This window comes from Canis aureus, chromosome 19 (assembly GCF_053574225.1).
Source record: "Canis aureus isolate CA01 chromosome 19, VMU_Caureus_v.1.0, whole genome shotgun sequence".
NCBI lineage: Eukaryota > Metazoa > Chordata > Mammalia > Carnivora > Canidae > Canis > Canis aureus.
Window position 1 is genome coordinate 33,705,785 of NC_135629.1, and position 14,222 is coordinate 33,720,006.

Sequence of the window (14,222 nt, forward strand, 5' to 3'; positions counted from 1 at the left end):
GTGTGGCATCAGCCCAATATAGCTAGGAACTAAATGGCACAGAAGACTCTGTAAAGGAAGACTAACTTCTAAATACTACTTATATGCTAAAAAGGCTTGCCAAATAAAGTTAGCCACTAGACCAAAAAAAGTTTAGGAAACATAAAAAATTTATGTGAGTTTCGGCAGACAACTTTGACTAATGATATAATATATTCCACCTTCTGGGACCTAATATTTTTAAACTGTATGCTTCTAACTCATCAGGAGTTTTCTGCTTTTCAACATTTGAACAAGTCTGAAGAAATTAAAAAAAAAACAAAAAACCAGCATTTAACAACCTGCCAGATTCTAATTAATTATATCTCAGAGGGCAGCCCCGGTGGCGCAGCAGTTTAGCGCCACCTGCAGCCCGGGGTGTGATCCTGGAGACTCGGGATCGAGTCCCACGTTGGGCTTCCTGCAGGGAGCCTGCTTCTCCCTCTGCCTGTGTCTCTGCCTCTTTCTCTCTCTCTCTCTCTCTCTGAATGAATGAATGAATAAATAAATAAATAAATCTTAAAAAAAATTATATCTCAGAAAAGAAGGATCAAGTTTATATCTTTAAAATGTCAATAATCCCAAGGCAGGAATAATTTAAGATAATCAATACTAGTAATCAAAGATCACTATTTCTTGCTTGATAGAATACCAAACTAAATGGATTAGCTAAGATTCCAAATAAGAAAAATTTGAGTGTCTGCATCATGTAATACTCATTTTAAACCAAACATTTTGTCCAAATGTGCTGCCAATACAGACAATCCCGTTGGTACATATATATATACATTCATATGTGTAAATATTCGTGTTTGGACCTTAATTTTATCTTATTCAGTTTTTAGAATTGTTTTTATAAAATTTTACATGTTATAATACGTTTACTCTTTGTTATCAGTTACCTCTAAACATTTAAAAAGTAATACATATGAATGTATGAAGAGACTGGAAAGACAGGACACTGAAAGAGAAAAGGGTTTTATAGATTTGTAACACATGGTATTGTAAAACATGGTATTGTAAAAAGGCATCTTTTTTTTTTTTTTTTAAAGATTTTATTTATTTATTCATGATAGTCACAGAGAGAGAGAGAGGCAGAGACACAGGCAGAGGGAGAAGCAGGCTCCATGCACCGGGAGCCCGACGTGGGACTCGATCCCAGGTCTCCAGGATCGCGCCCTGGGCCAAAGGCAGGCGCCAAACCGCTGCGCCACCCAGGGATCCCTGTAAAAAGGCATCTTAAAGAACAAATCACCACATCTTGTTCCTTCAACTAGTTCTTGATTGTTAAAAATGTATAATCTATTACAACTGTTATTCTTTATAAGCAGATAATGAGGCTTACTATTTTCTGATGTATCTAGTCCTTTGTTTTCTCCTAAAGCTTGTTTTTATAGGAACTGACCTTGATCACTGAGTTTCTGCTAACCCTGAGGTTCTTTAGGAGTATAAACACAAGCTAACAAGAGTGAAGACCCCCATTTCTGGTGTACTGTGAGGAAGGAGGTGGATTAATTAAGAGTGGCTTCAATAATAAACATGTACAACTTTCATATTCTGAATCAGAACATAAATAGTGTTTAAATAAAAATATGGAATGGATCACATTTTTAAGGAAAAAATAGATTTTAAACTATACAACAAACGTTGGTGGGAAAACAGGACTCCACTAAATTTGCTGGAATAAATTTTTGCATTCCTTGGTTTGCTTATAAGGTACTGGATATTAGAAAAACATAACTAGTTTTGGAGAGTTCTTGATTTTATATATATCTGTGAAATTCAAAAGCTGAATTTGTATCTTCCAATGGTATAAATTCTTTATTATAGTCATCTCCTGATTCCCTTACAAACAGAAGGAATCACTGGCTTGAAAGAAAAACAACTTATATTTGAAGTTTTTACCATTTAGTTTATAGGACTAATTCAATCATGAAGTATAGATATTTGCTGTTTTTTGTTTAGGGCTTTGGTGGGGGTGGGGGGCTGTAGTCCACGAATGTGTATTCCTTGAGTACATCAAAAGGAAAGGAAATGTAGGATGACAGTGAAAGTTAAAAAACAAAAAAAGTTCCCCAAAACACACAACCTGCAGTATTGTTAGCATGCTTAACCTGTTAAAATAGCCAAAAAGAGTCTAGCTGAACATTTTGCTCCAAAAGGGTATTTAAGTATCAAATTTAAATTTAATTTAGATGAAAATTTAAGATAAAGAAATATTCTGAAGCTAAAAGAGTTCTTGCATACTTGTGCAATTCTTTTTCTTGCCGCTGCAGTTCTGATGATAACAAAACATTTTCCTTTTTTAGAGAATGGCATTCGGTTTCCAATACATTCCATTCCTTTCTCAACTTCTCTAGTTCACCTAAAATAGTCCCAAAACATATTCATTAATATAGGAACAAAATTTCCATAATAATTTAGGGGATAAGGGAAATATTTCGGAGAAAAACGTACTTGCCCCCTCCCTTAAGAACATGTAGATTTTACATGGCTATTCTTTGGTTCCTGTTTATTTTGCATCTATACCTCAGGTGAATCTCATCACCTTGAATTTGAAGTAATATTTTCTTCCCATTTCACTTTTATAAGACAAATAATTTCAGTAGTATTAAAGTAAAATATAAAATTATAAATATTTCAGTTTATTGTAGAATTTGCAAACCTGAAGAATGTTTATAGCCCCAATATAAAAACATTGCTTTATACAACTAAATTGTTATCAAAGAGAAAAAAGCCCAAATGATTATTTTGTGCAAGTTTTATAACTGTAAGTAATCACTGTCAAGAGTTAAGAGCTTTATGTAAAATATGTGCACTCACTTTGTAGCCTTGTTGCTTCCTCTCTCTGCTGGTCCTCACACTGCTGACATCGAAGCTGAAAACTATTCTGCAGACTCGTGATTTCTTTCTCATATTCAGATGCTGCTTTCCGCCACCGCTCAAGCTCACCTCGCACCTTCTTAAGCTCTTCTTGTAATGAGGCAATGTCAGTGTCCCGCTCAGAGGCAGCCTTTTCTGCTGCTTGATGAAGGAGCAAAATTTCATCTCGGGCACTAAGCAGTTCATCTCGAGTGCTTGTAATTTCACTGTCCTTCTCCTCCCGGAGATTCTCAATATTGATGTGTAACCTCTGTAGTTGGGCTGCAAAAGTATATTTATCCATCATTTTCTTTGTCCAAAGCGATTACAAATAAATGAACTGCCCAAATGGGATTATAGTTACTACACAGCCCATGCTGTCAGAGCTGTTTGTTGCTTTTGATTAAGCAGTCCAAGCAATCCAAGTTTAATGCAGAAAATGTCAAAATACCGAAATACAAAGAGTAAAAAACCAAAGTGATCTTTTTATTTCTCCCACACAGTGAAAGTTGCTTCTAGCATTTGGTATTTATTCTTCTAGATTTTTTAAAAAGATTTTATTTATTTATTCATGAGAGACGCACAGAACAGAGACATAGGCAGAGGGAGAAGCAGCTCCCTGCAGGAAGCCTGATGTGGGACTTGATCCCAGGACCCCGGGATCATAACCTGAGCCAAAGGCAGATGCTCAACCACTAAGCCACCCAGGCATCCCTCTTCTAGGTTTTTTTAAAAAATATTTTATTTATTTATTCATAAAGACAAACACACACACACAGAGGCAGAGACACAGGCAGAGGGAGAAGCAGGCTTAATACAGGGAACCCGATGTGGGACTCGATCCCGGGTCTCCAGGATCACACCCCAGGCTGCAGGCGGCGCCAAACCGCTATGCCACCAGGGCTGCCCTTCTAGACTTATTATACACATTTTATACACATGTTAAAGCAAAAACAAGGAGGGACTATAACATATATAGTGTTCTCTATCTTGCTGGTGATGAATATCTTTTAATAACAAAAAAATTACATTGTGACTTCTTTGATCCTTTATTTTAGACATTTTAGGCTGTTCAGTTTTATTTTATTTTATTTTTTTAAATTTTTATTTATTTATGATAGTCACACACACACAGAGAGAGGTAGAGACATAGGCAGAGGGAGAAGCAGGCCCCATGCACTGGGAGCCTGACGTGGGATTCGATCCCGGGTCTCCAGGATCGCGCCCTGGGCCAAAGGCAGGCGCCAAACCGCCGCGCCACCCAGGGATCCCCTGTTCAGTTTTAATATAAGAAATACTGCTTATAATGTAATCCTAATTTTTTTCTTAGAGTGAATTCCTAGACATGGAATTACTTGGTTGGATAGTATGCAGTAGTGAAATCTTTGATGTTCTTGATTCAATTTTCAGTTTAAATGTCAGTTCCTTGAAAAAGCTTTCTCTGATGACTTATCTAAAAAATGCCCTCTCATTCCCTAGCCCATTACTCTGCTTTTATTGGACATCATATTTTATATTTGCTTACTGTTTATCTTTTCCACTGACCATACATCTCATGCATATTCTTTTTTTTTCAATTTATTTATTCATATGAGAGAGAGAGGCAGAGACATAGGTGGAGGGAGAAGCAAAGCAGGCTCCATGCAAGGATCCCGACGTGGGACTCGATCCCGGGTCTCCAGGATCATGCCCTGGGCTGAAGGTGGCGCTAAACCACTGAGCCACCTGGGCTGCCCTCTCATGCATATTCTATCCTCAATATTAGCAGAGCAAACAACTAAGAATTACTGGTTGAATTAATGAATTGACAACATTAATGAATAAGGACTCATCAAAGAGGTGTATTTTTAACAGATCTGGTCCAGTGCCCTCAAGATTTGAACTGGAAACAATCTGTGTAAAATACTTGGTTCAGAACTGGAAAGATAGTTTGGCTACTATAACACAAGAAAACACAGGCAGAGAAAGTTCCTTAGGTAAAAAAGAACAATTAAAATAATTAAGAGAATTTAAGGCTGAGAAATGGGGAGGCTGCCCCATAGATATGCATTAAAAACAAAAAACATAAAATGAGGTTTTTTTCAGTATGCAGGAAGTACTGAGAGGTTAACAGGTTCAAAATCTGAAGGTAGAATGGCCAGAGATTAACAGGACCATACACTTGTGGATAAAATCATAAAATACACATGCTGGCACTAGGGGGCACTCAATGATGCCTAGGTAAGACAACTTTAAGACAAAAGGCAGCCCTTTGTCATAGAACCTTTAGGAAAAATTGCCCATACACAGAATAGAATGCAAATACAAATTGAAATCAGATTTACATAAGCTAATAGATAAAGGCATTAAATTATAAGAGTTTAAATTTTTTTCTATTCAAAAAGACATATAATCTACCCCAGAAATTCTAACCTATCATAAAATTTAAATTTTTAAGTAACTCAAATGTCCCCAGGGGAATTTGGGTGGCTCAGCTGGTTAAATGCCTGACTCTTGATTTTGGTTCAGGTCATGATCCCAGGGTCATGAGATTCAGCCCTGCGTGGGGCTCCGTTGCTGGGCATGGAGCCTGCTTAAGGTTCTCTCTCTCCGTCTGCCCTTCTATGCCCAGGTTCACTCACTCATGTTCCCTTCCCCTCCTCTCTCTTAAAAGTAGATACATACATAATTCAAATAAATGTCTTACTCAAAAATAAGAAAACTCAAAAGATTTTTTTCTCTGGGATATCTTAGGGCAAATATCATAGGCCTTATACAATGATTCCCCATTTTTTCTGAATTGAGATTGTCTGTTCAATTATTTCTCACTCTACATCTCAAACCAAAATTTTAAAATAACATTAGTTCCCTCATTGATAACGAAGGCAAATTAAATTTGCTTTATGAATTTTACAATAGCACAGGGAAGAAAGATCTCCCCTAGGGCTCTCACAATTCAAGCCTAACAGCACCAGGAACTGTATTTTGAAGTAAACTTTGACAGGCAAGGATCTTTCTGGTCATTTCTGTAATGAACCTGTGATAGTTCACATAAAGAAATAGCAAAACGGTGGGTATAAAGAGTAGCCTCTACCAATGAAAGCACTGCAGGGATCATTATTCTATTCATGCAATATATAATTTTTGTTGCAATTCAAGTATGTTTTTTTAAACCTTTATTTGTTTGAGAAAGAGAGCACAAGTGTAAAGGGCAGAGGGAGAGGGAGGAAGAATCTCGAGCAGACTCTGTGCCAAGCGCAGAGCCCAACGTGGAGCTTGATCTCATGACCCCGAGATTGGGACCTGAGCTGAAACCAAGAGTTGGACACTTACCTGCCTGTGCTACCCAGACACCCCTTAATCCAAGTTTGTTATGAGCTTTAGAAATAATGTCACCAAGCTAAAAGTGCTGATGCACAGGGCAGCTCAAATTGATATTCTGTCCAAAGGTGCCCTCTGTAGTAACTGACTATATAACCCAGAAAGTGAGTCCTACCAAACCCATGTCTTGACCCATGCTCTTCTCACTCAAAGTGTCCACTATTAATACTAGGAGACTGTGTTTTTAAAAAGCAAAACAAAACAAAAAGCCCACCAGGAGTCTAATCATAGTCTCAGATTCCAGGAACAAACCAAAGACATGAAAAATGGGAACTCTCTACATTCTTACTTTCCATTCCTTTTGTATCACTACAAACAATCAATAATAATCCCAAACAGCCCTGGGGTGTTCCTACCTTGAAGAACCTGTATTTGTTTACTGGATTCCTCAACTTGATTTCGATAGGCTTTTCTTTCTTCTTCCAAAAGAGCTAAAAACAAAACATAGTATATCTAATTTTATGAGTTAATGAAAGTATTCAGAATTGAGCAGCTGGAAATTTCTAAGAAATTCTCACCTAAAGTTTATTGAAGGAAAAAAAAGCTAAGCAGTAAGTATTATCAGTATTAGCAGTTAGATAGTTTAAGGATTTTGGGAGCATAAAACAGTAGTAAGTAATAAATCTATTCATTTGAGTTGCAGAGTTTTCTAGACCTTATATAACCAAGATTATATGTGCTATTCTTTACATGAGGAGCAGTCTTAATAGTTGTTAATCAGCATTTTGAGCTTAAATTTTAAAAACAGACTTAAAATTCTCATGTTTACTGCCAAGTACATAGTAAGTACTAACTAACAGGGAGTTCCCAGTTGCTCCTGGAGATGTGAATCTTCCTCCTGAACAGGAAGGCCAGCTAGAGAACATGAGGACAGCATAGGCCACTTACTTTCTTCTTGTTCTAAGACTTTCTAAGCTACCAAGTGACTGAAACTAGGTAGTTATTGTGAATGATACGGAAATGTAAGCTCTAGGGAATAAATGTTACCAACTCCACTAGCCTATGGTACTATGGATAAGTAAACTACTAGAAAAGAAAGTGGGAAACTGCAAAATTCTATACCTTTACTTTGTCGGGTTTTCCCATTTACTGAAGACTACACTATAAAATCACAGGGGATATAAATTTCCCTCATCTTATACTGAGGAGTCAACACTAGGTGTAACTAAAACTTAGAAATTGAAATACATTATGTTTTTCCCTTTTGTTGTACTTCATATGTAATCAATTGTTAAGATCTTTCATTGGTATAGGTCCTTCTTGATCTTCACATTAACATGAAGGAAGTAGAGCAACTGTAACTCTCCCCACTTTATTGATCTGAAACGTAAGTTCAGAGAGGGTAGGTAAATGTCCCAAGATCACATATCTAATAAAATTGTGGATCTGGAACAAGAGACCATGCCTCTGGACTTAGTTATAATCACATTGCTTCCACATCCCCTAAAACAATCAAAGTAATCTTTATCTCACCTTGAAGTTCAAAGCATTTTTGTTTACTTGCTCTAGCTAGTTCCTGGGCTTCAATCAATTCCTTGCGAAGATGCTGAATTTCTTGTTTTGCCTCAATTTCTGACTGTGCACCCTGCAAGTCATCTGACAAAATAATGTTTATTTTAAAAGCAAGAGTTAGTATCACACTATAATCTCTACAATCAAATATTAGCCATCTCTTTCATATTTAGACATGCATAAAGAACACAGCACAAGTGAGTTAAATAAAATTTAGAAGCAAATTATATTAAGCATTTTAGTCCTTTTACCCTGGAGAAAGAATACAAGTACAGCTAAATATATATTAGTAATTCATGGCAATGGTATTATAAAATATATATTAACATATACTACGTTATATATTTCACTCATGTAGAGCTTATGTAAGGCTTGAGAATCAGTAAGATGGGTATATGCCATTCTTTAACAATTTTAAAATACTTTATAACAAGTCAGAAAAATTTCACTTGGAACTTAACTGGAAATAGAAAAACAAAAACAAACTTTTTTTCAAATAAAAAGTGTTTTAGCATTATTTCCCCAGTTGTAGAGAACAAAATAAAAACCAGCCTGAAATCTTCATCATGCTCACTTTGTCATCAGTATTTCTCCAACACTACACACATAACAAGTATTTGTTGAGTTATTAAATGATGTAACCTAAACGGTTTTATTAAAATAAATTAGATCCAGCTTTACATCTCAAATATCCCCCCTCTCTAATATCTTTCCCCTCTTGTCACTCTGCTTATCTTATTAAAATATTAAAATTTTCTGCTATTGATCACTGCTGAAATAAATATATTAGGTCATATTCTTCTAGTGCATTCTATTTGACTATTACTTTGGTTTACGAACAGCTCAGGTATAACAACTTAATTACAAAAGAGCAAAGAGGAGCTCCTGGCTGGCTCAGTTGGTAGAGCATGTGACTCTTGATCTTGGGGTTGTAAGTTAAAGCCCCATGTTGGGTATAGAAATTACTTAAAAATAAAAATCTTTAGAGGTACCTCAGTGGCTCAATTGGTTAAGTGTCTAATTCTTGGTTTTGGCTCATGTCGTGATCACCGGGTGTGGGATTGAGCCCTACAGCAGGCTCCACACTCAGACCAGGGTCTACTTGAGATCTCTCCCTTTCTCCTTCTCCTACTGGTCTTCCCTGCACTCATGCTCTTTCTCTCTCAAATAAATAAAGTCTTTAAAAAATTAAATCTTAAAAAAAAAGAGCTAAGAATAAAATTTCACAATATGATCACAGCAGGTCTTAGATGTTATATACACATATTTTCATACTTAGACTATATTATACTTTTTCCTGCAGGGAAAAGTAAATTTAGCTTTGGTTTCATCTATTCTAGTCAACCTATCAATTCTTCCTTCAGATGGTCTCCTGATTAAGGGGAAGAGAGAGAAAGATTTTCCAGTGGCAGGAGTACTGTCACAACAACTACAAAACTTCTCTTCCAACGCTACATATTGGAATCTGCAAAAGTCCTAGATGCCCACCTCTGGATTTGTCTTTATATAGGACAACGTCCTTACTGTCAAGAGTGTTTAGGAAGTAAGTGTCATGATGCCTACATCTTATTTTCAAGTGATTTAGCAAAAAAACAAAAAAACTATGTAAAATCCTTCAATAGATAATTTATTAGTTGTGTATTCATATTTTTTTTAACCTTAGCACTTTTGAAATTTGGGGCTGTCCTGTGGATTGTAGCATGTTTTAGCAGTTTCCCTGGTCCCTACCCACTAGATGCCAGTAGTATTCCCTCTGAGTTGTAACCACCATAATGTTTCCATATATTGCCAAATATCTCTTTGGGGATAAAACTGCTCCATGTTGAGAACTACTGTTCCAGGTTAATAATTAGATAACCAAGAAAAAAATTATATGTAGACTTCTTTTCCACAGAAGCAATGGTTAGTAACTCTGAACCTGTTTTTTTGTGTATTCTAAAAGTGATCAAATAAATAAATATATTGTAAAAAAAGAGAGCTAGGTTTCTCACTGTGAGATAACAGAATTAATGATATGGAAATAGGGAAGACAGAATTAATCCTGTGGTGTAGGGTAAGATCAGAGTATGAACTCTAATAAATCTGAAGGTATAGACAAATGCAGATGTAGAAATAAATATAGGTATGTGAGATACACTCATATATATGGGCATTAAGTATATGCATACATCTGTTTCTTCACGGTCTACTGAATGGGCCTAGAAGCAATGAGCATACCAAATACTCAGACCTTGGTTTCTAAATACTATTCTCCACTAAAAAAGAACTAGAGCTCTTTGGAGAAATTGATTTCAGTGCTAAGGGTGTGAAAGTACAAGATGAATGTAGAACATCTTTTTTGTTAGAAAGTAAGAAGGGGCTCAAAGAATGATTGGTTCATGTTGAAAAGATCCAAGGGGCTCCCAACTGGCCAAACCTGGGAGAATATGAGAGTCAAAATAATGGTAGTGAAAGGTTATAATCCACTGAATAACACATAAATCCATGAATTCACAATGATATAGATAAAGGAAAGGAAGGAAAGAAAGGAAGGGAATGAGGGAGGGAGGGGACAAGAAAACACTTCTTTATGGTAGAAAGCCAGCTAACAAATGTAGAAGGAATGACAGAATTAGAAAATCACTACTTGGCAACTATTATAGTAATAACTGATTCAGTCAAAGATCCTCAGTAGATGGTAACACTAAGTAAGTAGATAAAAAGCTGAGGAGAAATAGGGTATTTATACAGAGTTAACATCACCAGTGACAGAACAATATCAGTTGCCTCCTGATATGATGTCCATTATTACTGAGGGACATTCTACAAAAATAACTGTGCTCTTCAGAAATGCCACTGTCATGAAAAACAACTGAGGAACTGTTCCAGATTAAAGGAGAACAAAGAAACGTGATCACTGAATACAATGTATGACTCAAGATTTTCATTTATAATGATATTCCTTTTATTAAAAAACATTATTGAGAAAACTGACAAGATGTGTGAATAAGGTCTATGGATGTGATAATCATTGTTACTTTCCTAACTGTGAGAGTCATATGGAGCTATGTAAGAGAAAGAGAAAATATACACTGAAGTGTTCAGAAGTAAAGGTTATCAGGTCTGCAATTTACTCTCAATGGTTCAGGGGGAGAGAAAGTAAGGTGGGTGGAGGAGGGAGAGGGAAATGGATAAATCAAATTCTGTAAAATGGTAAGAGAAAATGGAATGAAAGGTTAACATTTGGAGAATCTGGATGAAGAGTATATGGGATTCTTTGTTCTACTGCAGTTTTTCTTTAAGTCTGAAATTGCATCAAAATAAAAAGTCAAAAAATTTTTTACATACATACAAAATAAAATACTGCAAAACACTACCAATTGTTGAATCTAGGCAGTGGGCATATATGAGTGTCTTGGATACTCTTCAACTTTTCTTGTTTGACATTTTTTAATTAAAAAAGGCCTCTTGAAATTACCAATCCCAATGCCACAATTTTAGAATAATCCCCAATCACTTCTGTTTAAATTCTTCCCCCTATTTTATTTTTTATTTTTATTTTATTTTTATTTTTTATTTTTTTAAAGATTTTGTTTATTTATTCATGAGAGACACACAGAGAGAGAGAGATGCATAGACACAGGCAGAGGGAGAAGCAGGCTCCATGCAGAGAGCCCGACGCAGGACTCGATCCCAGGTCTCCAGGATCACACTCTGGGCCGCAGGCGGCGCCAAACTGCTGCATCACCAGGGCTGCCCCCTATTTTTTTTTTTTTTTAAGATTTTATTTATTTATTCATGAGAGAGAGAGAGAGAGAGGCAGAGACACAGGTAGAGGGAGAAGCAGGCTCCATGCAGGGAGCCTGATGTGGGACTCGATCCCGGGACTCCAGGATCACGCCCTGGGCTGAAGGCAGGTGCTAAACCACTGAGCCACCCAGGGATCCCCAAATTCTTCCCCTTAATCTATCCTGCCCTTCTGCATTATATCCTACACTGGCATACTAAAGCAATTCTCTTACTTAGATAAAAAACCTAGGGAAACCTGTAATTTTCCCTCTTGTAACAAGTGCAGACATCTTTATCTGACTTTTAAAAAGTTCTCCATAATTCAGTCATTACTCATCTTCCATTACTCACTAAGATACTCAATTCCTAGGAGTCTCCTTAGTAGCTCTGTAGTAGTCATGGGACTACTTTCCTCATGTATCTTTGCTCGTGCCATCTGCCTCTTCAAGCCTGCTTATCCTTTAATGCCCAGGCTGAAGTATCTATCACTAACCCCCGATTGCATCGAACTCCCAGCATACATTGGTCTCTTGCCCGAGAGCTTGATAGTCAAACCCAAGCAAACCAGTGAGCTCTTTGCAAGTTCTCTAATTGTTCAATAGCATTTAGTTTCATTTTTAAAAGGAGCGTGGACTCATATAGATACATAGAATTTTGGAAGAGACCTACTTCTTTCATTTGACAAATGAAGAAATAAAGGTCCAGAGATCTGAAAAGGCTTACACATCTGGATAGTGGTAGAGACAGGACTAGAATTCTTACTTTAGCCCAGTTGTCTTTCCCATAAATCATAGTAACTTCTTAGTTATATCGTAGAAATTAGCTTTAATTAGCATGTTTTCCTAACAACCAACTCTTGTTTCTTCTCCAGAAATAAGAGGATTCAATTTCTATTGTTGATTTCTTTTTAGTAACGAATGTTAAATGAGTATGTTTCACACTTATGTTCCATACTATATAGGACATACTATATTCCATCTAATACAATGCTAGATATAGACATTTACCTATCTGATATCTAATATACAAGATAACCATAGATTTGCATCTAAAATGTGTAATTTTTAAAATAAACATAATAGTCATAAATGACTAGAGAACTATTTCATTTTGAGGAAGGGGACCTTTTTATAAATGAAGAATCATACATAATCCATTTTTAAGGTCTATTGAAGCAGACAGTTCTTATCTGCAGAACAATGCCCTTGATTAGTGATGTTGTGAAGCAAAACTTCACAACAAACTAATACTTGCTTTTTTAAGCTAAAAATAATGGAACAAATTTTATGTTAAGTGATTATGTATCAGGAAACAAAATATAATCTAGGCATTAATAAGTTGTGCTAACATAGAGGTTTACTATTTGCAAATTAGTTCTTTGTACCACATAATAAAAAGGATCAGCATTTTAATTTGAGCAAGTAAGATGCCATGTAACAAATGGACACAAATTCCACATAGTGTTTGATCAAAGAAGTGAAGATATTGATAAAAAATCTTTAGAAATTAAATGTAATAAACACAGTGACTATTCAAATAATCAAGTAGTTAGTGTGCAGATCCTCTTCTCAGAAAACCAAGGGCCAATTTTTACCCAAGAAGGATGAGCAAATCTTTGTGCTAAGACTGACTAATGCCGCATTGTATTTTAATATAGGTGTGTGGGAAAATGCATTTGTTTATTATGGCTTGGGTCCACACTTATCAACTTACTTCACAATCTTGGGAAAAGTGTTGTGATGAGTACTGGTGGTAACTGTTTAGATGAAGATTAAGTGAAAGGCTTTCTGAGCCAAATCCATTTTACTTAGATGTGAAAGTCAAACACAAATAAATGGTTTTTAGGAAACATGATGAAGTGGAAAGATGAACAGAATCTGTTTTCTCCTTAACATAAATGATGTATCCTTAGAACTGCCTGGTGTATGCAGTCTGGGCCATGAGCCAGCTTTTCTCAAACAAAGGCTAAATTCTGTAGAGATTCATGCCATACAAAAACCCACTAAATAAATCGGCCCTGGCACACAGAATACCTATAAGGTATCTTAAATTGAATTTGGTGTCACTATTTCTTCAGAAAAGTGACTGGATTTTTAACTTAAATCCTGATCTTTGCTCTAAACACAGCTGAGATACTCTGAACTACTTGAGAAAGAGCTAAATCAAAGCACTTCTTCCCATTTTATTTTGTACATGTGTGTTGGTTGAAGGTTGATGTAGCCACATATGTTACCTCATCAACTAACAGAAGTGATCTGTCTGAAGTAGCTGGCTGGGTGGGTGCACCCCCTTTCTACTATGATCACTCCTCCCTTTGGAAGGTCTGGTAGTTGCAGGCTTGGGTGATGAGAACAACCATCACAGAGGAGAAGGACCATTTTTCAATTAGGGGGATGTGTAGCCATGTGAGCTAGTCCTAGGTGCTACCCTAACTATGAATTTAACTTTGGCAGCAGCCTTTAACTGTTGATTCTCCCCACTTTGCCATTCCTTCTAACCAGCTGGGCTCTTGGCAACTGGTTCTTTTGTTGGCTCCTCTGTCCACTCCACTATGGACATTTTCTTTCTCCTGAAATTCCCCCTGCTATCATGGTCACCCTTATGCACAGAATTCCCAAAATGTTACTGCCTTCTGTCTGACCAAGTCTTATCTTTCATCACATTTGTCCTGCATAGTCTGTGCTCCATCACATTTTGTGTTC

The 14,222-nt window shown here is 36.4% G+C and overlaps 1 protein-coding gene across 40 annotated transcripts in view; it reads right to left on the minus strand.

Moving 5' to 3' along the window:
- SLMAP (sarcolemma associated protein) overlaps window positions 1–14,222 on the minus strand; it is a 146,130-nt gene that overhangs the window by 10,626 nt on the left and 121,282 nt on the right. For 30 of the 40 annotated variants that reach the window (XM_077858400.1, XM_077858401.1, XM_077858390.1 and 27 more), the window contains 4 exons: window positions 7,714–7,836; window positions 6,597–6,671; window positions 2,842–3,162; window positions 2,266–2,383 (listed from right to left, as the gene is read on the minus strand). In XM_077858400.1, the coding sequence (XP_077714526.1) occupies window positions 2,266–2,383; window positions 2,842–3,162; window positions 6,597–6,671; window positions 7,714–7,836 (637 nt within the window). The remainder of the gene's footprint in view (window positions 1–2,265; window positions 2,384–2,841; window positions 3,163–6,596; window positions 6,672–7,713; window positions 7,837–14,222) is intronic. The other 10 variants (XM_077858408.1, XM_077858409.1, XM_077858405.1 and 7 more) reach the window with 1 other exon arrangement.